This window comes from Punctularia strigosozonata, assembly GCF_000264995.1.
Source record: "Punctularia strigosozonata HHB-11173 SS5 unplaced genomic scaffold PUNSTscaffold_3, whole genome shotgun sequence".
Lineage (NCBI taxonomy): Eukaryota > Fungi > Basidiomycota > Agaricomycetes > Corticiales > Punctulariaceae > Punctularia > Punctularia strigosozonata.
The window spans coordinates 2358244-2385779 of record NW_006767435.1 but is presented as its reverse complement, the minus strand read 5'-3'; the positions used below and the strand labels follow the sequence as shown (position 1 = coordinate 2385779).

General features: G+C 55.0%; 12 protein-coding genes across 12 annotated transcripts; 6 read left to right on the top strand and 6 right to left on the bottom strand.

Moving 5' to 3' along the window:
* Positions 1 to 530: 530 nt before the first annotated feature.
* PUNSTDRAFT_119143 (NAD(P)-binding protein) lies at positions 531 to 1706 on the bottom strand (the record flags this gene model as incomplete). Its single annotated transcript, XM_007381421.1, has 4 exons — positions 531 to 768; positions 825 to 1448; positions 1516 to 1649; positions 1687 to 1706. The coding sequence occupies 4 exons, from the start codon at positions 1704 to 1706 to the stop codon at positions 623 to 625; spliced, it is 924 nt and encodes a 307-aa protein (XP_007381483.1). The 3' UTR covers positions 531 to 622.
* A 1396-nt stretch (positions 1707 to 3102) lies between these two features.
* PUNSTDRAFT_50762 (uncharacterized protein) lies at positions 3103 to 4113 on the bottom strand. The gene is made up of 4 exons (XM_007381420.1): positions 4022 to 4113; positions 3806 to 3971; positions 3622 to 3751; positions 3103 to 3558 (listed from the first exon to the last, which is right to left on the bottom strand). Exons 1-4 carry the CDS (start codon positions 4064 to 4066, stop codon positions 3438 to 3440), a joined length of 462 nt encoding a protein of 153 aa, XP_007381482.1. The 5' UTR covers positions 4067 to 4113; the 3' UTR covers positions 3103 to 3437.
* Positions 4114 to 4446: 333 nt separating this feature from the next.
* PUNSTDRAFT_24538 (uncharacterized protein) lies at positions 4447 to 4977 on the top strand (the record flags this gene model as incomplete). Its single annotated transcript, XM_007381419.1, has 1 exon — positions 4447 to 4977. A coding segment is annotated over one exon (531 nt), but the record flags the coding sequence as incomplete, so codon positions are not given.
* Positions 4978 to 5551: 574 nt separating this feature from the next.
* PUNSTDRAFT_61857 (UPF0041-domain-containing protein) lies at positions 5552 to 5929 on the bottom strand (the record flags this gene model as incomplete). The annotated part of the gene is made up of 3 exons (XM_007381418.1): positions 5552 to 5608; positions 5661 to 5734; positions 5818 to 5929. Coding segments are annotated over 3 exons (243 nt in total), but the record flags the coding sequence as incomplete, so codon positions are not given.
* A 2095-nt stretch (positions 5930 to 8024) lies between these two features.
* Positions 8025 to 10304, bottom strand: PUNSTDRAFT_142153 (uncharacterized protein; the record flags this gene model as incomplete). Its single annotated transcript, XM_007381417.1, has 2 exons — positions 8025 to 9995; positions 10051 to 10304. The coding sequence occupies 2 exons, from the start codon at positions 10302 to 10304 to the stop codon at positions 8174 to 8176; spliced, it is 2076 nt and encodes a 691-aa protein (XP_007381479.1). The 3' UTR covers positions 8025 to 8173.
* Positions 10305 to 10689: 385 nt separating this feature from the next.
* Positions 10690 to 11403, top strand: PUNSTDRAFT_83821 (uncharacterized protein). Its single transcript, XM_007381416.1, has 2 exons — positions 10690 to 11014; positions 11070 to 11403. Exon 1 carries the CDS (start codon positions 10696 to 10698, stop codon positions 10975 to 10977), a length of 282 nt encoding a protein of 93 aa, XP_007381478.1. The 5' UTR covers positions 10690 to 10695; the 3' UTR covers positions 10978 to 11014; positions 11070 to 11403.
* A 78-nt stretch (positions 11404 to 11481) lies between these two features.
* On the top strand, positions 11482 to 15655 carry PUNSTDRAFT_83820 (uncharacterized protein). Its single transcript, XM_007381415.1, has 10 exons — positions 11482 to 12049; positions 12106 to 12467; positions 12525 to 12644; positions 12702 to 13359; positions 13414 to 13454; positions 13506 to 13767; positions 13823 to 14315; positions 14367 to 14460; positions 14522 to 14541; positions 14594 to 15655. Exons 1-10 carry the CDS (start codon positions 11587 to 11589, stop codon positions 15504 to 15506), a joined length of 3426 nt encoding a protein of 1141 aa, XP_007381477.1. The 5' UTR covers positions 11482 to 11586; the 3' UTR covers positions 15507 to 15655.
* Positions 15656 to 15945: 290 nt separating this feature from the next.
* On the top strand, positions 15946 to 16823 carry PUNSTDRAFT_111948 (RNA-binding domain-containing protein; the record flags this gene model as incomplete). Its single annotated transcript, XM_007381414.1, has 6 exons — positions 15946 to 15968; positions 16083 to 16122; positions 16214 to 16243; positions 16324 to 16510; positions 16564 to 16689; positions 16744 to 16823. The coding sequence occupies 6 exons, from the start codon at positions 15946 to 15948 to the stop codon at positions 16821 to 16823; spliced, it is 486 nt and encodes a 161-aa protein (XP_007381476.1).
* Positions 16824 to 21389: 4566 nt separating this feature from the next.
* Positions 21390 to 22407, top strand: PUNSTDRAFT_50759 (uncharacterized protein). Its single transcript, XM_007381413.1, has 5 exons — positions 21390 to 21539; positions 21591 to 21705; positions 21770 to 22030; positions 22091 to 22164; positions 22221 to 22407. The coding sequence occupies exons 3-5, from the start codon at positions 22024 to 22026 to the stop codon at positions 22398 to 22400; spliced, it is 261 nt and encodes an 86-aa protein (XP_007381475.1). The 5' UTR covers positions 21390 to 21539; positions 21591 to 21705; positions 21770 to 22023; the 3' UTR covers positions 22401 to 22407.
* A 370-nt stretch (positions 22408 to 22777) lies between these two features.
* On the top strand, positions 22778 to 24934 carry PUNSTDRAFT_142151 (uncharacterized protein). The gene is made up of 2 exons (XM_007381412.1): positions 22778 to 23872; positions 23926 to 24934. Exons 1-2 carry the CDS (start codon positions 22982 to 22984, stop codon positions 24568 to 24570), a joined length of 1536 nt encoding a protein of 511 aa, XP_007381474.1. The 5' UTR covers positions 22778 to 22981; the 3' UTR covers positions 24571 to 24934.
* Positions 24935 to 25454: 520 nt separating this feature from the next.
* On the bottom strand, positions 25455 to 25883 carry PUNSTDRAFT_63376 (uncharacterized protein; the record flags this gene model as incomplete). Its single annotated transcript, XM_007381411.1, has 3 exons — positions 25455 to 25511; positions 25569 to 25751; positions 25806 to 25883. 3 exons carry the CDS (start codon positions 25881 to 25883, stop codon positions 25455 to 25457), a joined length of 318 nt encoding a protein of 105 aa, XP_007381473.1.
* A 975-nt stretch (positions 25884 to 26858) lies between these two features.
* PUNSTDRAFT_132090 (mismatched base pair and cruciform DNA recognition protein) lies at positions 26859 to 27294 on the bottom strand (the record flags this gene model as incomplete). Its single annotated transcript, XM_007381410.1, has 3 exons — positions 26859 to 26938; positions 27001 to 27160; positions 27217 to 27294. 3 exons carry the CDS (start codon positions 27292 to 27294, stop codon positions 26859 to 26861), a joined length of 318 nt encoding a protein of 105 aa, XP_007381472.1.
* Between the last annotated feature and the right edge of the window lie 242 nt (positions 27295 to 27536).

The following is a 27536-nucleotide window of genomic DNA, read 5'->3' as shown; positions in this document are numbered from 1 at the left end:
TGCCTGATCCGGGGTGGCTTCGGTGACGTCAGCCGCACTGCTCGCCCTGCGCTTCGTCGCAGCCGCTGCTCGCGCTCGGCGCCGGCGCGAGAACGAGCCAGCAGAACGCACTCCAATGCCATAACCCCGTCCCATAGCTGGCGCAAAACCTTCGGGTCGAGCGCATTCGCCTCTGCCCTTGGCTGGCGTTATCAGCCTATCGCTTCGCTCGGAGCGAACGCCGCACCCTTGGGAGGAAAACAGAGCCAACGCAGTCATCGGCATCCCGCCCCCCCGACGTCGGTATCCGAAATCGTCTCTGCGAACCACATCGGACCCCGGACCGGCCCCCGGGTGAATATTTTAGGCCCCTTCCCCAGTCCCCGCCCCACACCTCCCGCACCAGTTTTATGTGTGACGATCACGGGCTAAACGGTTCATGATGCTCCGATATCGTAGTTCCTCATCGCGGGCATCGTTGCGCACTCATCGATGATTCTTGCGGCCTTAGGATCAGAGCGTAAACTCTGCGAATCAGCTTCGTAGCCCCAATTACGATACAGGCGGAATCTATTTCCACGGGGGTGGGATTCGACGATGATACCACCAGCATGTGAACACCGGAATTTGTATATGCCAAGCGCTAAGCGCTGGCATAGGAGGTTTGCCATGAACGGTAGTATATCGGGAGCCCATCTACCAGTCCAGCCTTCCTCTGTCGCCATTCGAGCAAACTTCGTGCAAGATAAGGGCGGATGAGCGAGGTGGTTGCGATAGCTTCCTCGAATGCTGATGGGCGATTGGGCATGAGCTGACGGACGATAAGAGCTCCAGGGTCCGCTCACCGTTCGACGGCTTGATATACTCGTACGACCCCTTCGCGCCCGCGACGCGCACGAGGTTGTAGAGCAGGTCGTCCACCGACTCGCTCTGTTCGTTCACGGCGTCGATTGCCTTGCCCGCGACGACGCCCGCCTTCTCCGCCGCGAGCACGTACAACTCCGCGAGGTCATCCACGTGCACGACGGCGTATCGTCCGCCCGGGGTGCCGAACCACTTCACCTCGCCCTTGGCCGCGTTGGCGAACAGCATGCCCGTGATCGACCCAGAGCGGCCGTACACCAGCCCGGGACGGATAACGATCCCGTCGAAGGCGCGCTCGGCGAGCACGCGCTGCTCCTGCTGCACGCGCCATGCGACGAGCGACGCGGGCCGCGTGCACGCCGTCGCGTCCGAGACCGTCTCCGTGCGGTTGTCGCCGTGCACCCAGGTGCCGGACGTGTAGATGTACGCAAGCCGGCCTGCGAGCGGGGATCGCAGCGCCTCGGCGGCAGACGCGACGGCGGCGCGGATGGTCTCAGACAACGTAGCGATGGAGGAGCCGCCGACGGCGTCGATGATGACATCCAACGTGGCGATCTCTTTCAGCCAGAGTTCCGGCTGGCCGTAGTCGGCGACGACGGGGAGGACTGTGGGCGGGCGAGCGACATCGTCAGCGTCCTGAATCGCGACAGCGTAAGCGACGACTTTGCTTACTCTCCTCTTCGGCCAGTTTCTTGGCGTTCTTCTCTGAGCGCGTCACGCCGTAGACGACGTGGCCAGCGCGCACTAGCGCCTGAGAGATAGGGAGGCCGATAAACCCAGACGCTCTGTGATGAGCTGAAGTCAGCCTGTCGGCCACGCGGGCAGGCGAACTGGATCGCTCACCCTAGTACAAGCACCTTCATGGTATCAACGATGGAAACTCGGGATTCAGTTGCGCCCCGGGTCTTATGTTCGTGGTCAAATGCTGCTCAAGTGGGACCACGATCTGGTCCTCTTATACCGAGTCCCCATCTCCCCGTCCTGGCCATTCGATCCCTGGGTGGTAGCCGAAACCTAGGAGGCCATTGGATTGACTGAGCAGGCTTATGCGAGATGTGGGTATATAAAGCAGTAACGTGGGTCTAAAAGGACGAAGCCGGGATCAGCGAGCAAGTATACATGGCCTCTGGAAGTACGGCGCCGTCGGAGGTGCCAGTGGATGATCATGCGAAGGTGGGTCGTCTTTGGCAAAGGCGAACTTGAGAATGGGGATATTGTAGCTCTGCGGATTTCTTCGTTCGGAGTGAGCACACGTTGACGAGGCGCATCTCATGAGTGTACCCTCATCAAACCTCCCGGAAAGGCAATTGACCATCGGACGCTCGCGCGCATTGTACGTCGCGCAACTTGCAGTCGAATTTGTGGCCTTCCCCTCGCGGTTAATGTACTCATGTACGAGTCCAATCGTCAGACAGTTGTAGACCGCTGGTGTATCTTACCCATATTTAGCCATGAGCCCACGGTCAGAATTGTGGAGACTTCGTTGACAGCGTCCGGGGTTAAATAGACCAGATTTGCAGCTGGTATTTTCTGAAATCGTGGTATCTCCCACGCTCAGGTTAGTATTTTTCTTTGTCTCACCTCCACGCTTGATGGCCTTCGGGAGGCACCGCACGCCATACCCCGCCCCTGCTATTCGTTGCAACAATCGACAGAGCCCACCTACGGTCGTCTTGAAGGTACTCAGGAAACAACGGCAGAATGAAAAGTCGGCAATGAGCATACCGAGCCTAAGCCAGACACTGTCTATGCGTGAGATACTGTGGAGCATAATACACGCTGATCTATGACAAAGATCGTAGTATATACCAGTTGCAAATCTGGTCTAATTGGTATACTACAGCTTACATAGGCTGACGGAACCCCGTCGCGAGCGGAGAATTTTTCGTTTTGTAGCATGCATTCATAACCCCGCATGTATGCACAGCCCCCGGCTGTGACATGCTATCAAGGATCGGACTGCATGTAATGTGGGTCCTGGGATGAGACATCGTGACGGCGAATGATATTACCGCGTTGAACCCCACACCCATCTCAATGTGCTTCCCGTATCACTAGCAATGTCTTATTTCAAGTCGCACATATAGCAGATGGCAGCAACGCTTGACGACAGGCGAAAATACAGGTTAAGAGGAAGTACAATACAGGGCACGGGGCATGAGCGCAACAGACGAGCAGACTACCTACGCCCAAGTTTTGGAGAAGCGACGAGACCACGGGCCGGTTCGGGTGAGGTCAATGACTACGGAGCATGGCGGAGAGAGAGTAATACGTGCAGGCGGCTGTCGATAGTGCTGATGAAGGTTGAGCCTGCTGGTGGAGGGGCGGTTTGAGGGTTCGGTAATCGGCAGAATCGAGCTAGCGAGACTTCAGTAGCACCAGATCAGCCAATAAGGAAGATGATAAAGCGACGGGAGAGTATATGAGTAAATAAAAAGCGGCGATGAATACACGAGATGCGAGGCGTCAGTCCATGAGTCAGAAATATTGCACGTGTCGACAGTAGAGAGTCGGTAGTGGAGAGATAGAAAGGATTGTTGCAAAAGGGATGAAGCCGAAGATGTTGATACCGGGGGTCGCGAGGGCTTGTTGATCTAGTCGGTGTCAATCATGGTGATAGCGCCGCATTGTTCACAGTGACTCCACATCGTTCGTCGTCCGCCGGGGCCGCTCTCGCATGCTACGCGCAGTTTCGGGATTTGGGTGCAGTTAAATCTGGACATACAAAGTGAGCGGCATTCTCGACAACGCATATACGCAGCGTCGGGCAACACTAACCCGGCGTGATGGAGTTTTGGTGCATCACAGGCTGGCTGAATGAGTCCGACGGACTGCTCGGCGACCGCGGAAACTTGGCCGTTGTTGTCGGACGGGAATGGGTAGATCTCCAGCGCTGGGTAAGACGCAACTACGCGTATGATTTAATGCGTTCTAGCGCTGGCATACGCGTCGTAATACTAACCTGGACTAGGGGAGCTCGATGCCGAGGACCACGAAGAGGCGGACGACAAATGCGTAGGGCGCGCATGCGAGGGGATGAGGTCGAAGTCAGACGATACGTCAGACATAGCAACGTCAGTATCAGTGTCGTATGTTGGGAACGGTACGAGCTTCAAGACTTTAGCGCTCTGTGAAACGGCATGAGTGCGACACGGACAGCCAGCAAGGGTGTACATACGGGAGCATCGTCGAATTCAGTGGACATTTTGCGCTTAAGACCCATGGCGAGGTAGTATGGGATAGGGGACGGGATGATGTATGTTCTTGGTCGGGAGAGGCAGAAGCAACTTTGGGGGGCTGGCCAAGTGACCGGGGACGGTGTGTAACTTATACAGATCGTGTTTGCGTTTATTTGCCCGAGGCCAGAATACTTGGAATTCCCATGCCGTTCATCGCCGATTGGCTGGAGAGAGGGTGCCTCAGTTTCTGGTCTGGATCGTTTCCGCGGGTTTCAGCGATTTGATATGACGCTTTTCAGGAGAATTCCCATGATCCCGTGACAAGAAGCGCATTTGTCGCTTTTGGACAGTTGCCTAATCCGTTCCACCGCCACCGGCGCGCGTTGCGCTTTGACCGGCCCTCGACGCATCGCCGACGCCCACCATGGATCCCGGTGACATACATCTACCGGCCTTTCTCGACCCTGCCCTCGAATGGCTGTCGCAGAAGATCCCCCCGCCGCTGTACAACCTGCTGCTTGATCTTGCGGCGCACTCGCTTGCCATCCTCACCTCAGTCTTCAACCTCGTGCGGCTCCTCGCATCGTCCTCGCCGTCGCAATGGGACGCACAGACCATCTTACCCCCACTCATCAGCCTGCTGGCGGCATACCTCGCCATATTAAGCATCTATCGAACTACGAGCTGGATGTTTAGGACGGGGGTCTTCTTCGTCAAATGGGGAACCATACTTGCAGCACTTGCGGCAGGAGCAGGATATTTCTATGGCGCTCAAGGGCCAAATGGAGACGGAACGGCCGGAGGAGGGGTCGGCCGAGGCATAATAGGCACTCTTAGTCGGTGGGCATTGGATACCATGAATGGTCAGGGCCAGAATGCCGCTGGCGGGCGTCGATATTCTCAGCACGCGCCTCGACCACGCGCATGGGAGAACTGGGACGCGCACCGCGAGTGGCAGTACGAAGAAGACCGTTTTCACGACGACGATGGGGAAGACGGCAGCGAGGTGACGGAAACTGCGAAGCAGGTCATTGGCCAGATCCTGGGCTTCGCGAGTCGGACGGTCAGGGAGGCTGGGTGGTGGGAGGCCATAGCCGGTGTGATGCAGGCACCCGCAGATGGTGCGGACGACAACGTTGGAGGCCAGGACAGAACAAGCTCCACGGACAGAAGGAAACAGCCTTCTAGGAAGGCGAAGGAGAAGAGTAGAACGAGGACCTCAAGGCGCGAGGCAAGGTGACCTCCGTTCGGTCCTTGTCGGAGCCCGTCTCTATAACCGGTCTTTTTCTCTATTGATTTGCGCCGTCGAGTGAGAACGGTTCACGATTAGACATGATATTACGTTGCAGCGGAGGACGAGTATAAACTACGCGGTAATCGACTTGTTCTTCTGGAAGAAATCTACGACGGGATCTGATCCGTCCTGGCGGAACCTATAACACATAAATCAGTATCACGCTGTCGATATCGCGAATGTGGAGACCGGCAACAAAGGACCTAGCAAGGGTGAAAGGTGGAGAAAACGAGGCTCACTTCGCAACCCTCGCCAGTTGCCCCAAACCAGTCATACCAACAAAGAAGTTAACCTGGATATCGAATGAGATCTTCCACGTCAGAAACAGAGCAAAGGAGGCGTACCGCAGCCAAGCTGTAGTTCACTGGCGTAATTACCATGGAGTATCGCACCCAGATAAACCCAGTCGCCGTGAGGGCTAACAGAATAGAGGGCAGACACCGAAGTGGGACACCAGATCACGAATCAAGTAGCCAGTACGACAAAGAGGAACGGACATACCGATGTTCTGCGACACAGAGAGCTTCTCCGCGGGACGAGTCAAGTCCTTGACTCCTGCGGCGACCAAACACCATTTCATCATCGGCGCCCAGAAGAATACAGTCTTAGGGCCTTTTCATCCCGGAAGGCAACGTAACGAGGCATCCATGACAACATTTCAGCGTCCGCATAGAGGGTATGTCGCACATTCTTCTATTAGCATTCGTACCAGCACATCTTTCGGCAAGACGCACCCGCTGGGTGGTTCATGAAGGCAGCAAACTTGCTGCCAGCCTGTGATGCTGCTGCTCCGGACATGGTGGCTTCAGAGGGTACAAGTTCGAGAATTCGAAAGGGATGAAGACCAAAGGAGGAATGGCCAAAGGACTGAGTGATTGGCGATGTGGTCTGCGTTATGTACGTGCGGGCGGAGAATGAAGTGCTCGCGTGACGCTGATTACGTTTCTCTGTCTGCCTCGGCATCCAACTCCATGCCACCATAAGTACGCTCAAGCTTGTTCTCATCATGACCGATAGATTCAGTATAACTACCGCCTAATGGCTATTGCTGCATTGATGAAGATGATGGGTACTTAACATACACAGTTGTTAAACAGCTCCGCTGCCGTGGCCCGTGAGCTACTATTGATCGCGTTCTCCATCATCTTCACCACCTCCTTCGCATAGCCCTCAGCATCTGCCGTGACGGTCTGCTGTGGGATACCCAAAGCATAGCTTGCACCCTTGGTTACCAGCGGTCGAATTTCTCGCAGCACCCACAAACAGTCGATCAAGCACCATCTGCAGCGTCACGAGTAAGCCGAGGGCAAGAGCTAATGGATCGTTCCTCTCACCTCGCTTCGCCTTTGGGACTTCGTATGAGTAAGACAGAATAGTATACGCATCCGAGCTTTGTGAGGAACTCGGTATCGCTTCGGACGAGCCGCAGAAGGTTGCTACGTTCAGCTGCTCCATAGTAATCATCGGGGGCACAATTGCAAATAGGATGGCGTCACTCCGAGCAGCATACCTTCAGGGATATCTATCACCTTACTTCCAGGAAGTACGTCTGTGACTCCGGAGTTGATACACACCTCAAGGTATGTCGTTGGCTTCAAATCGTACTCATCGTTATTGATGCCATACTTCAAGTTCTCCATGACTACATAATGGCTAGGCGATAACCTGGAGCGTCAAGGTGAAAATTGGTTAGCGGAAAGCATCCACATACGGACGTGTGACCGACGGACTTCAAGCAGTCTCCTAACCTCCTGTCAAAGGAGTAGAGAACATCCGTGATCCGATTCAACAACGTATCAGGATGCAACTGAACGTATTTGATGTACGCTTAGTATTCGCTTTAGTGGATGCAAGGTGCTTGCACGGAATCCCGCTGACCTGCTAAGAAATGCTGGTGCAAAAACCTATTCTCAAATGTCCTCTGGACGGACTTCATGAGATGATGCTGGTTCTCGGACGAGAAGAACATGGATCCAGATAGCCCCGACTGATCAGAAGCCGTCCAAAATTTAGACATGTGATGAACATTGTTGCATATCAGCTCCTTCATTTGTACAGTCTCGTTCGTCCATAAAGACACACTCACCTGCTGAGTATACTCTTGTTCATCGATGTTCCATCTCTCGCGGAGGCCTTGAAACAGCCGTGGAGCATCACGTCGTAGCTTCAAGTCATAAATATTGAGTATGCGAGCCCATACAGTGCGTCGTCTAGTACGGAGCGTTTCCTCGTCACAGCGATCGTGGACGATACGATTCAAAAATTAGCTGTATTCTACAACCTTCGCGGTGCCTTCTTCGTCGCCTATCGGATGAAGGCATTGTGCACGGCCCGGACCACTACGTCCTTCTGGTAATCGGCCGGACTGAACAGGTATAGTTGATGGAGAGCAACAAGGAGCACGAGATTCCCCAGGACCAGTTGGCAGTTGCCATGTCAGAACATCGCCGAGAATATGTGTGCTACGCAGCTCCATCTCTGTGAGCGAACGTCGCGAAGTAAAGAGAAACGCTTTCATGCAAATCGCCGGTACACGCATTGAGGATCGAACGAGTGACGTCATTGCGAATGACTGCAACCATACTTTTAATTTGCTTCCTGCAGATTGGTTAGGTGGTTTGCGGTGGGTAGATGCCAACGCAATGCAGCCCCCGATTCACGCGTCGTTCGATGCCATCAACCCCGCCTGACTTTTCAAGCTCGTGATAGGCTTGCTGGCACCCATATCACCGGCACCCCTTGTATGGTGATTAAGGTAGATAAGTTGAAATACAAAAGATCATCCATATATTCTTCACAGATTGCGAACTGCCGGTCTCGAGCTAGGAAACGCGGGAACAATTCTCGTTTTTGAGTTTCACGGCGAGGAGCCACGTCCAATGATATCCAGGGCATCGTCCGAAGACATCTCCAACAGATCCTCTCTCCTGAACCTCTTGAACTTCGGAGGAGAGTTCTGTTCGCGATCAACCAGGGGTCGCTTTACGGAGCCATTAAGTCGCAAGTGGGGGCGGGTTTGACGTTTGTGAGGCTCATCCTGGATAATGTTGGCACAGGGTGACGATGGAGCGAAACAATCCAGGTCGTCAGACGACGGGTACGAGGGTCGTTCGCTCAGTACCTCGCATGTAGTCTTGTTCCGTCGCGCTCCTCCACCCGAAGGCCTTTTGTTCGGCCGCTGCTCGTCGTTGTCGGATATATCGTGTCCTGCTTCATCCTCTGACGACACGGCGTCTTCGTCACTTGCTTCTGACCCAAATGATAGACAATTCGCATCCACGCCCACATCCTCTTCCAAATCAGCCGGGTGAACGGAAGGTCGCCGCGGTGTGTGTGCCGAGAACACGAGCTGCCGCCTCCGCCATGACTTCTTCGCGCTCAACGATGGCAGCTCCCGCTTGTCGAAGCGTGTCAGCGTAGCCTTAGCTGGCGTAACCAACGCGCGCTTCTGCGCTGCACGCGGGGACTTGCGGACCCAGGCGCCGACTAGCTCTTCCCACTCCCATTCCGTCTCGTCGTTACCCCGGGGACGAGGTGTGCCCTCGTCCGAGCACTTCACAGTATCGCGCGCTCCAAAGCATTGCTTTTCGGCTTCCTCCACCTCGTGTACCAACTCGTCACGGAGGCTCTCGATAGCACGCAAGCGCGCATGCACGATTACCCCGCCGAGCATTTCCACCTTCCAATCTCGCTCCAGGTGGCGTAGAGCGCAGGCCCAGAGTGAGGCCGCAAGTCGGTGTAAACCGTGCTTGACCAAGCTATTCGCTTGCCATCTGAGGGACCGCATGATGTACGCAGGTGACCGGTTTTTGAGGGAAGGTGAAGTCTGCGCATCGAGGCTTAACTCCGAGTAGGAGAGCGTCGCTGTATTGAGCGGGAAAAGGAGCAGAACGAGGTCGTTATATGTGGTCGGCATAATCTGCGATTCACGGAGTAAAGATATCAGTCCCCTCTTATCTTCAGGAACGAGGGTCGAGAAACGCGCAGAAGCGAGGCAGTATGTCGTCAGCGAAACAATGGTGTTCGGGAATTGTTGATCGTTGTCGTTATGCTCTTGAACATGGAGCTGCAAGGATCTAACGTGCTCTAAGAACTCCACCACGGACACGTAGTCTTCATTATACGTGCCCGAGTTGTCGCCGTGTTTGGACTCCGCGGAATGCAGCCGGTCGAACATATAGTCGAGCCACTTCATCAGGCGAGAGCGCATATCCTTCTCCAAACGTCCGACAGGTCTGTCCAAAAGGTGTAGTCTTGAAATCGTCTCAACAAGACCAGTGACCAGATGCCGTACGAAGGCGGGGAAGTCTCCCTTGTGTGTTTCCCGCGCATACCTGCGCATTGATTTGCTGGTCCACGCATACGGACCAGTAGAAGGGTCGCCGAGGACGGAGGAGAGGGAGGAAATGTAGGTAGATGCTGATAGACTAGGGGATGGATTGATTGTGACCCAGCGTTCGCGAAGATCCGAGAGGAAGGAGATGTGTGTAGGGTGACAAATAACTGGCTCACCAGACGACGAGTCCTTAAGAAGGGAGGAGAACATGGTGCGAAGAACGAGCTCCGATTGATGCCCGACTCCGAAGGAGAGACAGATATCTAAGAGCGCACTGAGGAGGGCAGGGTGATGAGGGCATATGTCCAAGATAATAGACAGAGCATGCGAGACCATCGTCCACCTGCAGCGTAGTATATCTCAGCTTATATCGGCGAGTATGATGAGTTCGCCCGTACCTGCGACAGTGTGCCGGTACCATATCGTACATTTCTTCGATGATCATGGCTTCCTCGTCATTATCGTTGAGATTCGATGTCTCCTCGCTCGTCTTTGAGTTCAGGAGCACCTCCTCCTGAATGGTCTCTCCGACGACGGTCGCGCATATCGCGGTGAGGCTTACCATACGGCCTGATGAGGAACCTTCGCTTCCGTACGCTGTCTGCAAAACATTCCGCCAACAGTCGCAAACCGCCTTGATCTTATTGGACATTTCGATGTTATAGGCAATGTCCCTTCCCTTCCCAATATTGTCTGCGAGCATCCTTTTGCGACGTCCGTATGTCGATAGAATAGTGGTCATTGGATCACTCATGGACGGTGCAGAGGACGCAAACTGCGCAAAGTGACCACATTTCATGCGTAGTGGTCGAAGAATGCGGCTGATTCGAGACGTCGTCAGATTTGCGCCTGAGGAGGACATCGTACTCAGTCCACGGAACGAGGGTGCCGAGGTGGAGAGGGACGTTCACACATAAGTGCGCCTTAGCTCCGTTTGACGGTTCGACCATCTGGAACAGTGAAGTTGGGCGCCTCAACCGCGTCAGTCACGTGAAAGCACTGCTCGACGCGTTTGCTGGCGGTCCGAGTTGCATCTACCCGCCATGGCTGCAAACTCGAAAGCGCCGTTGCCTATCACCGACACCCTACGAGACCTCGCTGTATTACGCGCTTCTGACATCGACTTGTCGTCATTATTGCCTCCACGACCCGAGTCGAATGGGACGGCGGTAGACAAGTCCGTTCTGGAGTCATACCAGTTTGTCAAGGAAGCCCGAGCGGCGCTTCGCATCCTCAATAGAGGCGACGTTGAAGCGCAGGGCGCAAAAGTGGAAGATCTGCGCGGGAAGCTTGAGGACATACTCAATGGTCTCAGTTCGACTTGATATACGCTGCATTTGTTTCCCGCGTATAATCTGCTGCGTGAGTTCGATCCAAGCTACAGAATTCTAGGATGATCCCCACAGTACAGGCGCAGTTCACAGTCCAGGCGCGGCTCTGGGGACCTTTGTTGACGGAACGGGCGGATCAGCAACGGTTAGGGGACCGGTAATCTGATTCCTTGACCCCTCAGGCTTCTAGCGGAGCCATATGCTCGCGTGCGTGATGTCATCACAGTGGAAGTTCGTACGTTGTGAACACGGCGCACACGCCCAAATCGGCGCGGTCATAAGTACAGAGACGCTGGAGACCACAGTGACATTTTCCACCTACCCGGTCAATGCGGAATTATTTGAGAACGCGGGATCATCCTGAATGGGTTTCGTGTACCGTAGACTAGTGTCGATTAGAGGCGACATAATCGTTGTTCCAGGAAGCGAGGGACAGGCCGCAAACACGAGGCGCAGTGGTAAGAAGGCCGATAAGCCTTCAACCGAGCCAAGACATAAGGACAGGCCGCAATTTGCTCATCGCCTCGCACTCGACGCCAACCACCTCTTCCTTTCCTTTTCCCGCTCCCGCCAGCGTACGAGGCGACGACGACGGCCGCGGCCATGACTTACGACCCGTATGCGCTGAGCGTAGCGCTGTTCGCACTCCGCATCCTCTCACCTACCGCCGTTCTGCTTGCGACTATCTTCATTCTCCCGGTCAAGGATACCGCTCCGCCGCTGTCGCAATCCGAGGTTACCGTCGTCGTCGCGCAGACGCGCACGCCGCGTCGGGCGCTCATCCTGTTCCTGCTCTCCCTTGCCTCACTCACATTTCTTCTCGATGGACTCACGTTTGTTGTATACGCCGTGATTTGGAAGACATGGCCGAGTTTCACTGGTATAGAGGTCAACGCGATTCTCGGGGTCATCGCGTACGCTGGTCTTGCCGCATATGGTGCCTTCAAGGACGTGAACGGCGTCGATGTTTGGTCCCAGAAGAAGTTACGGCTCGCTATAGTCCTTGCTTTGGCCTTGGACATTACGCAAGCATCTCTGTACGGTGTTTCTACCGACTTCAGAAACAGTGCGTGTTCAATCATGTCTCATCCTTATCGCGCATGTAGCTCACGCGGCTTTCAGGCGCCCCCAAGATCCCGGAAGTCCCGTTTGCAGTGTCTGTACCTGCCCTCCTCCATCTTATATTCCCTGTGTTCCGTGTTCTACTGCTTGTTCCACTCGCCTTTGCCCTCTACAACCCCCGCATATCATACGTGCCGATACCGCAAGATGAAGAAATGAGCAGCGACAGCCCTGCTGCCACTGCCTCGAGTTTACTCTTGCCACCCGAAGCTGGTGCGACGGCTTCCACTGGATTATCCCCTGTCGCTGGCAAGGATGGTTATGGAACCTTCCTCAATGGTACCCAGACCGCAGCTACTACTCGAACGAACACACCTGCCCCGTCTCAGATCAACTTACCGCCACCGAAGCCCAAGAGCAAGGTTGGCTGAGCTGCATATGTATGTCGAATTTGTTCTGATTCTTCTCTTCCGTGTCAGACTTCTGTCGAAAAGCAAGAGGTTGCGCTGGACCCGTCTTGGTCGGAGATTTACCGTCGGTTGAAGCGCATTTCGCCCTACTTGTGGCCCTCAAAAAGTCGGCCTCTTCAGATCCTTGCTGTACGCTCAGGACCGTTTTATCGCAGAAATCGAGTATATGCTTACTTCTGGTTTCAGGGCCTTTGCATCGTACTCTTGCTCATTGGCCGCTTCATCAACCTGTTCATCCCCCTTACTCTCGGAAAGCTCGTGAGCGTTCTGGAGGCCCAGGATGGCTCATCTCCATGGCCGTACCTGTTCTTCTACGTTGCGATGCGGTTCCTCCAAGGCAGCGGCGGCTTGCCTGCTGTGCGCGACACGCTCTGGGCACCTGTGATGCAGTACAGCGACCGGGAAATGTCACAACTCTCCTTCGACCATCTTCTCAACCTCTCCCTCGCGTTTCACACACGCCGCAAGACGGGCGAGGTCCTTCGCATTCTCGATCGAGGAGCCGCGATTAACCACACGTTCGAACTTCTGCTCTTCAACGTCTTTCCTACCGTCATCGATATTGTCGTGGCACTTGTGGTGTTCATCATCAAGTTCGAGTGGACCCTTGCGCTCGTCATTTTCATTGTGATGGCGGCGTATGCGGTCAGTAGCGTCGTGCTCACCAGGTGGCGAACGAAAATTCGTCGCCAGATGAACGAGAGGGATATCATTACGCGTGGCATACATACCGACTGCCTCCTGAACTATGAAACCGTGAAGTATTTCAACGGCGAAGAACACGAAGGAGAACGCTATCGAGAGGCGATCAAGGAATATCAGGCTTTGGAGTATAAGGTCATCGGTACGCAAATCAATCCTTACCCCAACGCTATCTTGCTGACCCCCTCGCTCGCAGTGTCCCTCAACCTCCTCAATCTTGTTCAAAACTTCATCATAGTAAGTTTTCCTATAGATGAAATCGTGATCGGCATCTGACACTATCTTCAGTCCCTCGGGTTGCTTCTCGGTTCGATGATTGTTGCCCTTCGGGTAACTCGCGGGCAATCGAAGCCCAGCGATTTCGTGATCTTCATCACGTATCTTGCACAACTTTACTCGCCCCTGAGCACACTGGGTTACATGTATCGATCGATCAACCAATCTTTGGTGGACACGGAAAAGCTGCTCAAGCTTTTGGCCGAGCCCACCGATGTGAATGACAAGCCGAATGCTCCGGATCTCGTGGTCAGCGCAGGGGAAATCGAGTTCGGTGGGTTAATTTGGCACCATATGATATAGGTACTGAATTCATCCGCGCCCATTAGATAATGTTAGCTTCTCGTACGATGGTCGCACTACCGCGCTCAACGGCGTGTCGTTCAAAGTGCCAAAGGGTTCATCCGTCGCCCTTGTTGGTGAGAGTGGATCCGGGAAGTCCACGATTCTTCGACTTCTGTACCGGTTCTATGACCTGCGGGAAGGGGATGGCCGTATCCTCATCGATGGTCAAGACATCCGCGAGGTTACTCAGTCCAGCTTGCGAAAGGCGATCGGTGTCGTGCCGCAGGATTCGGTGCTGTTCAACGCGAGCATCGAGTATAACATCGGCTACGGGAAATTCGGCGCTTCGAGGGAGGAGATCGAGGCGGCTGCTAAGGCTGCCCAAATGCATGACCGTATTATGACCTTCCCCGACGGATACGATACCAAGGTAGGCGAGCGCGGCGTCCGGTTGAGTGGAGGGGAGAAACAACGAGTGGCCATAGCACGTACGCTGCTCAAGAACCCTCCGATCCTGTTGCTCGACGAGGCGACAAGGTAAGCTCCGGACCTTTCTTATGGATTCGTGGGTTAACGTGCCGTTATTAGTGCTCTGGACACCTCGACGGAAAAGGACATTCAAAAGGCTCTGCAGAACCTCGTCAGGGGTCGATCCTCGCTTTCAATAGCTCACCGCTTATCGGTAAGTTCTTGAACACATCGGCCGTGCCAGGATAACATAAACTGATTCCCGATATGCGTAGACCATCGCTTCATCAGACCTGTAAGTTGATATGACCCGCTTGTGAATTGCGTGACTGATTCATTGCCTTTAGCATTCTCGTACTGAAAGATGGGCAAATCGTCGAACAAGGCAGCCATAGTGAATTGCTTGCCAAAGGCGGAATCTTCGCGTCCATGTGGGCCGACCAAATCGCAGCTTCCGAGGACCCTGCCGCGCGCACCGACCACGAGGAGGACAAGGAAGTTCCAGTAGCAGGTTACTCGGTAGACCCGCCCGAGGAGGGCGTTAAGCAGGAGGCATCGGCAGCCGATAAGGACGTCCCCGCCTCTGAACAGCCTTCTGTGGCGCCAGCGGCCTCGCATGTCGACGAAGAGGACAAGGCACCGGAAGGAGAAGCGGAGCCAAGTACCACCCCTGTTGCTCCCGAAGAGGCATCGGTGGCTGAGCCGGAGGTCAGCGCACCCATCGCGTTCCCCTCGTCGCCAGTCGAGGATGCCCCCGCAGAGATGGAGACCGCATCGGCCGAGGCACCACAACCGCAACGATCCGAAACGGCGGTAACTTTTCCCAGCGGAGATGATACGGCATCTGTACAGGCGCCTTCTCTTCCCACGTCGCCGGCACCGCTGCAGAGCCCCGGCGTGACTTTCGCAGCAGACTCGGAGACGACCCCGCGAAGCGGCACTCCTGATCCCAGCGCCGAACCCAAGCGCAAGCGCATCTCGTCGCAGAATTTCCAGCGCATGGCGAGGCGTATCTCCATCTCTGGACGGCGAACAGGATCTGGGTCCATCATCCCCAATCTTATCCCTGGCCTCAAACGCGAGGGTTCCGGTGTGAAGGACGACAATAACTCCCAGAAGGGAGAAGGCAACCTGAACCGGACCGACAGCCCCGCTGGCAGCGTCCAGCAAGAAGAGGGCAGCTCACAGAAGGACAAGAAAGACAAGAAGAAAGACAAGAAGGAGAGGAAGGAACAGAAGAAGAGGGGTACCATTGGTTGATCTCGTCGATGTTTCATCACTCCTGCCATTTACGACTGGAACGATTTGGGAACGACCCTCATGCATGCCACTTACCTTACTTATCCCGGCGCCCCCACTTCCCCTCGCATTACATTGCATTTCGCCTCTTCGATCGCATTTGTACACATTGGTTCTATAAACTGATCGCGGGAGTATTCACTGCGTTGAGCGTGAGCAGCGCTCGCACAGCCTGCAGGTGATCTGCGTTGACCCTGCCGTGACCACCCTCTTTTTTTTTGGGACCGAAGGCAGCTGGTCCGTGCGCGGCTAGGCCCCAAGCCCCGCCCATATATAAATGCCTCCACCGAGTCCACCATGGTCTAAAGCTCTTTCGACCCACAACTCTCTGTCCCGTTCTGAGGTTTCTGGTCCCAGTTCCGTTCCGTTTTTGTGATCTCGGGTTCTCTATTGTATCGTTATGTCTGCAAAAGTTTACGTCGGGTCAGTCATCGCACCGCAACATCCCTCGTCTCATCGCTCCCGTGGTTCTCTTGACCGAGGCTGCCCCCTGTCTGTCCTTGATCAAGTGTTCCGAGACTGATATGACTCGTATAGTAACTTGAGTTGGAATACGACGGACGAGAGTTTGCGCGCAGTTAGTTCCCTTGTCTCCGCATGAGCGTCTGCCCCAGGCGCTCATGTTTCGTGTTTGCTTTTGATCGTTGAACGTGTTGTGTTCTGCTTAGGCGTTCTCTCACTATGGTCAAATCCTCGATGTATGTACCCTGGGCTCCTGCAATCAAGAGGATTCGAGGTTACTTGCTTCCCGTGTTCCATGAGACTGACTGATGGCTAGTCTATCGTGATGCGTGACCGTGACACCGGCCGCTCCCGCGGCTTCGGGTTCGTGACCTTCAGCTCCAGTGCAGAGGCCGACAACGCCATCGCCAGCTTGAACGAGCAGGACCTCGACGGTCGTCGCATTCGTGTCAACTTGGCTAACGCCCGCGGCGCTGGTGGTGGAGGTGGAGGCGGAGGCGGAGGTTAGCACCCCGCTGTCTTCAGTTACGTTCATAATGTGATAATAACCCTGCAGGTTACGGCCGTGGTGGAGGCGGCTTCGGCGGTCAGGGTGGTGGATACGGCGGTGGAGGCTACGGCGGCGGAGGCTACAGTGGCGGCCAGGGTGGCGGCTACGGCGGCGGCGGCTACCAGCAGGGTGGTAGGTTGCTCATTGCCATTCGTGACATACAGACACTGAGATGTTTCGCTATAGGCTACGATCAGAGCGCCGGCGGCTACGGCGGCCAGAGTGGCGGCGGCTATGGCGGAGGAGGATACAGCCAGGGCTACTAAGAATGGTCAGTACACCCAGCATTCGACGAGGCAGCACTGACATTCCGCGCAGTTCACGTGTTTGGCGTGCATGTCCATGGGAGCCATACACCTATCCCCGTGCTCGGCCTAGGCGCCCTGTTTTCCGTTGTCTGTTGGTATCGCGTTTTTCTTTACGGCCGCTCATCCACACCAGCTCTCCGTCATCGCCCCTCCTTTCCGCGTCGTCGTCTCGTTATCGTCGTTCCCGTCCTCTTGGTCCGCGTTGCGTTACATGGTCTTTCGGTCTGATGATCACAATCGCTCTGTACTAGTACGATGTCGGCACGATTTCCCCTCTATCTCTCGTGGGTGGGTGTAGGTCTTTGTTACTCATGTATATCATCAATAAAATGTCCGTTATGCTTCTGCACCATATGGTTCGTGTCACTGTGGACCGTTCTAGTGCAGCGATGAAGCTGTCTGAATCAGCTCGGGGGGCTCAACGACGTGGTCGGTGTGTTTTTGCGAACAACTCTCATGCCGTCTACGAGCACAATGGGCGGTGTTAACGCATAGAAACCCGCTGGATGGGACCAACAAGGATAGGCTTTGATTCGAGCGAATACCCGAGCAGGTTAGGAGGCGGGCCGAGGCGTTCCCAATGTAAAACCTTGGATACCCGCCTCGCCGCGGGGGGGTTCGAACAAAAGAGCACTGCGTAGGACGATCTTACGAGATATGATCCGTCGAGACAAATGTAGAGCAAGGAAGATTTCTATGAGTACAGTGGGAAATGGCACCAAGGTGAAAGAGTCCGCGGGCCGGTGTTATCTACGGCTGGATTGCACGATCGGGAGAGGCATATGTACGAGACTGGCGCTCGGGGTCGAGACCTGCACGCGCGTCTTCCGCCCCGAAGAATAATATGCCCGTGGATGACCGTGGACGCAGATCGAAGCTGCACAAGAACCCATGTAGTGCCCTCTGAATGCTGCCCAATATCGAGGGGTGTCCTGAATTCAGTGCTCTGAGTCTCCGGGTGCGAACAGGCGATGAGAAAGTTGCACCTTTCCGTGCGGACATATGTAGCACCACGGGTGCTCCCAGATCTATAAAGTTGACACCATACGCGATATCGATCTGAAAACCGAACTCGTGCAGGAACAAGGGCGCGAAAGGAAGCATACCGCCGTCACCGCTCCAAGTCGAGTCGCGCACGGGGCGTCGCTGGCGATGGCCCTCGTCGCGCGCGCGTCCGCTCGGTTGAGGGCCTGCGCATGAATCGTAGACGAAGGATGGAAGTTGTGGCCGGCTTGCTGTGGCTGTCGAGCGCGCGCGTGTCACGCCGGTGTGGCTGATTGTAACGTGCCGGTTCTCCCGGAGGTCGACCGAGACCATCTTTCCTTTTCGAGCAAGCCGGCGCTGGCGCGCCGTTCCCCTTTTGATTATCATTCTACGACCACATGCTCCATCTGACGACGACGAGGGTATAAAGTCAAGCTACCTCGTCGTCTGGAGCTCACCTTTTGGTACCCTATTCTACCTTTACTCGAGTGCTCGAATACGAGATCTGTGACTCTCTGTTTTTGTGCCGCTCGAGAACTAACCGTGTGAACGCACCTTAGCCTTATCAGGCTTTGCTCGCGTCACATATTTTTGAGAGAAGATCTCAGTGAGTATTCTTTAGCCGCTCTTAGTCGCTTACTCCTTTGAATAGGTAACTACCTGGTCTGATCACCCAGGTACAACCTTACATCGGACGCGATGACTACGAGCAACCACAACCTCAAGTTATCGCATTATACCCTTGACATCATGCCGGTGTCTAGGGATGAGACGACGGGCCAGTGGGTCCGTCGTGACCGAAGGGCCGATGGCGTCGCTGACGCCGGACACCCATCGGATGCTTCTGCTGATGGACGGACCGGAGCGGCAGCTCGCGGTCCTCCTGATGTCCGTCTTCCGGTAGCGTCTGACCGTGTGTTGGACGTCGGAGGATCCCCGTTGATGGCTGATGCTCGCGCATCTGGCCTAGGGGCTGAATCGGGGGTGGGACAATGGTTCGATGTCCCTACCGATATGCAGATGCCGCGCGACGAGTCGCGTAGGGCGAATGCGCATGTAGGACGGGACCCTGGGGTGCTCAAGGCTGAGCCGCAGGGTCCGTTGCCTTTCAGATCCGGCGGGCTGTCGAGGGACGGCACCGGATCCTTGCTTCCCCATCGTCGTATGGTGGCGGCAGATGTTGCCTACAGGGTTGGTGCTGCGGCACCAACGCCTGATGATAGTTCTCCTGTGGCGGTCGGGCCTCGTGCACCGAACCCTGGAGGTAGTGTTGTTGCTCCTGTGGCGGTCGGGCCTCGTGCAGCGAACCCTGGAGCGCCTCTCGTGGCGGTCGAGCCTTGTGCGTCGAACCCGGAGGTTGAGTATCACGTTAGGAGACAAGGAGATGTCTCCGCTGAAGAGTGGCTGTCGCACAAAGGATCGCCGTGTGCCAGCACTGAACATGGTATGGGCTCGTCTTACCTGTCTAGTCGTATCCGTGTCAGCAATCCATCGGTGCTCGATGATCAGCCCATACCTGATGGTGCTGCATCAGAAGCACTATCGCGGCGCAGTGTCGAAGATGTTATAGCCCGCGCGCGTCAATGGACGGATGTCCGGGATCGTGAGCTGCGTAATGCAGAGCGTGCACTCTTCATGGAACAAGAGGCTCGTCGTGAAGCCGAACGACGTCTCTCTGACCTGGCAGCAAGTGTAGAGAAGCTCATCGAAGTCGTAGAATCGCAGTCCGCAGAGATTGCGGCCCTCAAGCAGGACCTTCGTGAGGGATCATCTCATAGTTCAGTGCGAGAACGTCTGCATGGAGTTTCATACGTCAAGGACGACGTGTTCACGAGCAATCAAGCTGTACCGGGCACGCTGAGGCAACGTGACGATGATGCTTGCTCGCAACGTCATGATACAAGTACGGCACGGCCGTTCGTGTTGGCATCAGGCAGGTCTGCCGAACGGAGGGCGCGTGCATCCGTAGCGCCGCCGTCGCAGTTCATATCACCGACGAGTTCGCTTGGTCAGACACTTGAGCGTAAGCTTAAGCAGCTGGAAGATGCTATGCTCACCATAGACAAAGCCGGAGCTGCCGTTGTGAGACCGAATGTCAAGCCTGAGCCCCCAAAGGCTTACGACGGGCGAGATGATCTAGACACCTTCCAGGTATACGTAGAACAGAGTGTCGAGTACCTGATCGATGGAATGATTAGCCGTCATCGACATGTGGCTAAAATCGGACACTTCCTCGAGGAGGAGGCCCAGCGATTCTTCAAACATGTCGTGAAGAAGCCTGAACAGTGGTCAGTCCGTCAATTCTTTGACGAACTGTTCAACTACTGCTTCCCCGACGGATTCCTGAATGCAATACGAGATCGTTGGCAAAATTGTCAGCAGCTGGAATCGTCTGTTAAGGTCTACGCCGCGACCATGGAGGGTCTTTGGGATGATCTCGGCGATGAGATATCACCCCGTCAGTTCGTTCAACGCTTCTGGAACGGGCTGAGTGATGCGATCAGTCGTGAACTATACATGGACCGGCTGCATCCAGATATCAGCACTTACGAGGAGGTTCTCGAGAGTGCTATAGTCGCAGAGCGGGCCATAAACAACAGCCTCCATGCGCGTGAGTGGTCTGAGGCGTCGGATACTGAATCCGAACCCAACACGATGTCTGAGAACAAGCTACAGGAGCACATAAAGTATGGCCTGTGCTTCAACTGTCATCAGAAAGGTCATACTCGTCGTAATTGCACCGACGATCGTAATCACGAAAGCAGTGAGTGTGATGAAGACGACACACCTGCACCCACGGCGAGCTATGCCATTGCGTATGTCAATATGTACGATGATGCCGTAACTACGTCCATGAATGGCTGCGACACTGGTTCGCAGATGCAGGACGTGTTGCGATGTGGTTTGATTTCTTATGAGATGTTTGACGACGGACGACAAGTTGCGGAGGGCGAGCTTGATATCGCTCTCTCGCAGCTTCAAGTCGATGACCTTGCATTGTCCGAGCGTCAGCTTGTTTGTTGCGATGAATATATGAAGTACCTGGAACCGTGTGTCTTCACGACGGATGCTGCCTGTGACGAGCACGACGACCAGAGGTCCAGAACCACTCTTGTCTATTTGGACAATGTGCGAGCAGTGCGACTTGAGCTTCGCGTCTTTGTCGTAGGACCCCGTTGGTTTGGCAACTCCGTCGCCGGTCTGACGGATACTCTTGACGAGACGCCACCTAGTCACCTGTCACCGTATGTTTGGAATATACGGATAGACGAGATGGTAATCGCAATTGGCATGCTTCAACCCCCCGGCGGAGCTCCGTGTGGCAATATTGTGGGCCAAATTCCTGGGAAAGAGTCAGACACTAGCACAGGTGTTGATTTCCCATCGGTTCCAAGTTTTGACGCGTTCAATGCCTCGAATGACGCGCCTAGCGGCACGCCGGAGGGCGGGACGGTAGAATCAATTAGAACCGTGCACCTTTGGTACTCAGACCTCACCAGAGGTTATTTGACCTTGCAACCGACGGTGATCTTCGAGGAGGTGAAAGGCCATCATATTCTTAATATTGCATATGCTAGTGTACAAACCACGGCGTGGTGCAATGATGCAGACATAGTTCACGAGACTTCGTTGGTCGTCGTGAACCCTGAGCTGTTGACGTTGGATGCAATCACGAAGTCGGCGAAGCGGCTGCATGACCACGCGTCAACGCCATTGCCGAACATAGACGGTATTACTTACCAGGGTGAGGATCATCTTGGTTATGTCTTCGCCGGAGGGATCAGAGTCCGTAAGGTACTCGTCGATCCTCAGCCCGGAGGGCGCGTATATGTCGTCCTCGGCTTCCCCGGTTGTTCTGTCACATTCTTCAAGGTCAGCAAGTTCGAATCCCTCAAGATTTCCAGCAAGATTGTTCGCACCTTCAACCGCTGTCAATCCTCATGCCATTCCTTCCCCTTGCTCGACACGACGTTCGCATACCCCTCCATCCGTCGCGTCCCCACCCTTATCAAAACGCCATCGGAGACGAAGTCCGACTCCCACGTACTCCTTTGCGACATCGAGCGCATCATCGAACCCCCGAAGGAACGAGTTCCGGCAACCTTCATCGAATACGCCCCACCCGTACGCGGATATCTCTTCGGTATCGTGCATGATAGCAACGGCGGCATCTATGGCATCTATGGCAAACCCGCGGGCATTCATCAGCATACCCAATCCAGCCATAACGGGTCACCTACCGGTCTCCTCGACCGCATCACCACATCATCCCCGTTCGACTCTGGCCACGGGATACAGCCCCATTCCAGAGCTGCTGCCAACGAGCTAAGTTCATTGTCATATCAAGTCGAGGCTACGCATCCCGCGTACATCGCCGCTTTTGGTCGTTCTCGTATTCCGAGATACCAGCTCGTCAAGAAGCGCCAGCTGGAGGTGAAGAAGAACACGTCGGAAGTCGGAGGTTGGCAGTACTCGTGTAGGATGGAAGTCGTCGTGGAGGCGTGCAAGGAAGAGTCGATTTGGGAGAGCGGTGTCCGAGGCGGGGCGTGATCGTCGTTTGAAGCAGAGGCGGGCGGGATCCTTCCTTTTTTGGTCAAAGCGGTTTCCGCTTTGGGAGGGCGGATGTAACGTGCCGGTTCTCCCGGAGGTCGACCGAGACCATCTTTCCTTTTCGAGCAAGCCGGCGCTGGCGCGCCGTTCCCCTTTTGATTATCATTCTACGACCACATGCTCCATCTGACGACGACGAGGGTATAAAGTCAAGCTACCTCGTCGTCTGGAGCTCACCTTTTGGTACCCTATTCTACCTTTACTCGAGTGCTCGAATACGAGATCTGTGACTCTCTGTTTTTGTGCCGCTCGAGAACTAACCGTGTGAACGCACCTTAGCCTTATCAGGCTTTGCTCGCGTCACACTGATCTGCCTCGATGCCCTTTGCTTGGGCTTTGTTTGCTGTGGACCCACAGGCTTCGTTGAAAACGGCAGGGCCCAGGACATGTTCCTCCCCGACTCCCACCACCGAAGACGCGCACAATCCCCTCGACACCTCCTACACGGCGTTCACCACGCGTCGCCCAACGTCTCCGTCGTCTAGAACACCCCGCAGCCACCCGGCCCCAGCCTCCGCGCGATGGCTGCCACCAAACGCAAGAGCGATCATTTCGAGGAAAGACCCGACCACGACGACGACCACGGCGCAGACGGTGACCAGCCGAAGCAGAATCACATCCCTCGTCCTCCCAACGCATGGATATTGTACCGCAAGCACATGGCGGCCATGCTCCGCCAACAAAGACTGGACACACCCGGCGAGCGACCCCTTCCCCAGTCCATGGCCTCCAAAGAGATTGCAGAGCGATGGAGGAAGGAATCCTACGAAGTCAAATCCCAGTTCGAGCGACTCGCCGAGATCGAAAAGCACAAGCACGCGATGCAGTACCCGGACTACCGTTTCCAGCCGCAATCGAAAGAACAGCGCGAACGCCAGAAGCAGCTCGAGAAAGAGGCCAAGCAGCGCGAGCGCGAGGCCGCTCGTAAAGCCGCCAAGAAACGTCGCACCAACCCGCCTACGAACCCGCAGCCACAGGCCCTCTACCATACCCTCGCTTACCCCGCGACCGCGGGCGCATCGACGTCAGGAATGCAGCTGCAGCTTCCGCCGACGTCTTCAATGCTTAGCGCGCCGAGCGCAATGCCTTCGGGCGTCAGTTTCGTCATTCCCACCCTCCAGCCCCCCGAAGATCCCTACGGCCCGTATGGGTCCACTCCGCCGTTGGCCGCCGCCGAATTATTTAACGAAGCGTCCCCGACTCCCTCGTCGTCATCGGAATCAAGTCGACAATCTGTTCCCCCCGTGGAGACGCGACAGTCCTCCGCGGAACCATCGAGTGTCTCTGCCCCTTCCCCAGTAATTGCGGACCCAGGCGCAGTTGAAGTACAGAAAATCGTCGAAGTGCTACAAGCCCAGCAAACAGTTGAAAGTAAGGTGCCGGAGCAATGGTCATTACCCCCTGTAAACCCAGTACGTCCAGTCAATGCGCTATGCTGTGATTGAACTGATCGCCTTCCTATCAGCCGACCGTCACCTACCACGTACCCGCTCCCGCCGTCCCTGACGTCAACGCGTGGTCGCTGCAGGATGGAAACATGGTATTCAATGCAGCTGATGCTACGATGTTTGCCACCGACGCGCCTGGCGTCTTTCAGGTCGAGAATTTCCCCGAGAATCTCCTCACGAACCCGTTGCCGGGCTCGCTCGACTTCTCGCAGGGTCAACTACCTCCGCTCGAGATGCCCGAAATGCAAGCCTTGCTAGGCCATTTTGACTTCAACTTTGATTTTGGGCTGCCGCACGACACGATGCCGTTCGGATCGGGCTCTTTCTTGAATGGTACAACGTTCGACGGAAATGGCCAAGGGAATCAGGATCTGGTGTCCCAATTCATGAACTTTGAGGGCTTCGACGCTAACGCGTTCACTCCTTCGTCTTCGGGATCCGCAACAAGCCCCGGGTACACCATCGCTGGAACGCCTGCTACAGACCCCATGTCGGTTGCGGACCACTCGCATGGCGGATACGTACCCCCGGCTGGCGCGGTCCATACTAATGTTCGGCGCGTTGCTGCTAGTTGGCCTCCCTCGTTTGCGATCGGTGACGACGACGACCTGGGCGACGTCCATCCGCCTACCCACGCCGTTCAGTACAGGATTCCTACCTGAAGCTCGAGCCCTCCCTCTCCCCACTCTTGGATCTATCAACGCGTTAGCATCGGCGGGGCTGCGTGCGCTTCGAATGTTCTCAATGTAATGTGTACTATCATTATTCCGCTTTTGCTTTCCCGTTCGTGCTCGTAGATCCCCCACCCCTGCTCGCTTTTCGTGTCTATACGCTTTGCTCTCCCATCGCTGTTTTCCCCCCATCCACCTATTCTCCGCCATCCCACAAGTTGTTACGCCTCCCGTGCTCCTGGCATGGTGCCTCAGCTCTCCATTCTTATCTGATCTCGCCATCGTCATCGTTATCGCTATGCCCTATACTTGTCTGCTCCTACACGCCCTTCCTGATCGACCTCGTGTCTGTCAATCTCATCCCCGCTTATCGTCACGAACCATTCACGTCTCCTTTATCTCATCAGTCTCGTGTCTCTTTTACGTTGCATCGTCTCCCCCCTACCTCCCCCTTGTTCTTGGCACAAAACCCATTCTGCTTCATTTCTGGAATCCCGCGGATTTTCGCAGACCAGGTCGGACTGCACTTTATTGCTCGTTGCTTTATTACATATCAATATCGACTATACAACGCGGCTCAATTGTCACTGTACCGTCAATTCAACGCATTTGCATCGCACCCAAGTTACATCGTTCCACACCTGTCGAGTGCTCGTCATGAATAGTGATCTCGATGCGACGAGGTCCATCTTCGACACTAACAACATGGAGTAGGTACGAAGGCTGTCCAATGTATCGACGTCTACATGAGTACTTCGCGAGACTTCATCACCTCTTACGGGACCACATTATTGGATTCATTATTCATACTTTGATTGCGAATATAACTAGTAATACATCCTGCTAATGCAGCAATGCAAGCCAGCCCCCTCAGCTCAGGCGTTCTTGTTGAAATTCTGCTGTTGCGCGCCTTTGTCGTGTCGCAGATTGCCCTGGAGGAGCAATGTTCAGCATTTCACGTATTACGACACAGTTGGAAGATTGCTTACTGCAGTCTCCTGGGAGCGGTCGCCGGTGACAGCGCCGACGACGCTGTCCTTCGTGCCGGTGACGCGATCCATGGTGCCCTCCGCGTAGCCCTTGATGCGGGCGGCGTTGTATTCGGCCTCGCCTGACGCGTGTTCCTGGGCACCGGACTGTTGCCACGACTGGGCGCCCGTCAAGTTACCGATCTTCATGGGACGTTAGCACTCGAGGAAGCGTAACGGGAGGAGATGGCAACGTACGCTCTCGACAACGTTGCCCTTGACGGAGTGAAGCTGACCGGAGGTCTTGGAGGGGTTGTTGGTGGGGTCGTAAGCCATTGCGATTAGAAGTGGTTACGAAGGGGTCGTTAAAAGTTAACGTTGCGACAAAGGACTAAGTCGTAAATGGATGTCTTATGCCCAGAAGGCGGCAAGCAGGTCGTTTATATACGCGTCGGCGATAGCGCGCGACGTCATAGTATCGTAGCACGACTCCGTCACGGAGAGTGCGGAGGTGGGGCGTAAGGCGCAATCACGGACAACGGATGACGGCCTTCCAAGGCCCAACCATCGAGGACGCGCCTGGACGCGTACAGTGCCTTGGTGTCATGAGTTCGGAGCTCGGAATGCAAAAACCTCCGTTAGCGTCGTCATAGTTGGAAATCGTCGTTGGGCTTGACGTGCTGAGTAGCCTAAGCTTGTTGCATCATACGCGATGATTGCATAGATGTGCATACCGCCCTCAATAGCTCCGATACCGAAGTTGGGTAAGCGAACTCTCGGACAGACTCACATCTCGTCGTCATCGTCGAGCGGAAGAAGTTGGGAAGGAATCCCACGAACACGTACGGCTTTGATGAAGTAATGGAAGGGCGGCTTGTGTCGGCCGCGGTACCCTCACTAGACGATGTAACTGCGAGACAGGATCCGGAAGACATTGGAAAAGGGCTTTGTCAGACGCTATCGGTATCCTCTCTTGTATGCGTTGTAGGGTATCGTGAGACATGCAGCAAACGCGATTTATGGCGCAGACGTTAACTGGGTGACTTGCGCCGTCGCGTGTGCACTCAGGTTTGCTCGCAAGTTATCGCATCTCAGATCTCAGCACTGCCCACGATGAAAAGCGTTCTCGCTGAAGACCAACTTGCTGTCATCAATGAATGAAACAAAATCTGTTCATCTTTCGGACTGTTAGATAATGCATAGTCGTTGAAGTATTATCGTAACCGGAAGGTGTCATAGCTGCGCATCGTACTCGTCGGGTATCATTCATATTAAGATACACTATTGCGATTGTACAAATGCGCATGATGCTCAAGCATTCTTGTTGATTTCCTGCTGCGCTTGGCCTTTATCGTGCTTGATATTGCCAACTGTCTCTTGCTGACGGTCACCTGAACCACGTTTCAGCTTTCAGCGAAAAGTCGCCGCGAACGGTAGTGATGGCAAGACTCACCAGTGATGGCGCCGACCACAGCGTCCTTCTTACCCTCGAGACGGTCTACAGTTCCTTCGGCGTAACCTTTCGCACGAGCCGCGTTGTACTCGGCCTCGCCGGCAGCATGCTCTTCTTGCCCAGATTGGGTCCACGACTGCAGTCCGGTAACGTTACCGACCTGAAGAGTACAAAACATTGAATATGGCGATGCGAGTATATCGACACACAACATACCGCCTCGACAAGCGTGCCCTTCACGGAGTGGAATTGTCCGCTGGTCTTGGAAGGCTCAGATCCAGTGTTAGACGACATTATGAAATAATTTGGGTAGGTTAACGAGGATTAGTTGGCAGATGGGGTCGTGAAGGCGTGGTTCTTTGTTCACCGCTGAAGGATTGACAGTCCATTCTTATAGGGACCATTTTGACTGTATGACGACATGTATATGGAATGTGATATGCATTGTGGAGCATTCTCCGCACGAACTCACCAGTCAGCGCCAAACCCATGCTGAATTCCTGATGACGTCACGCGACGACGCGCTTGTCGCGCCA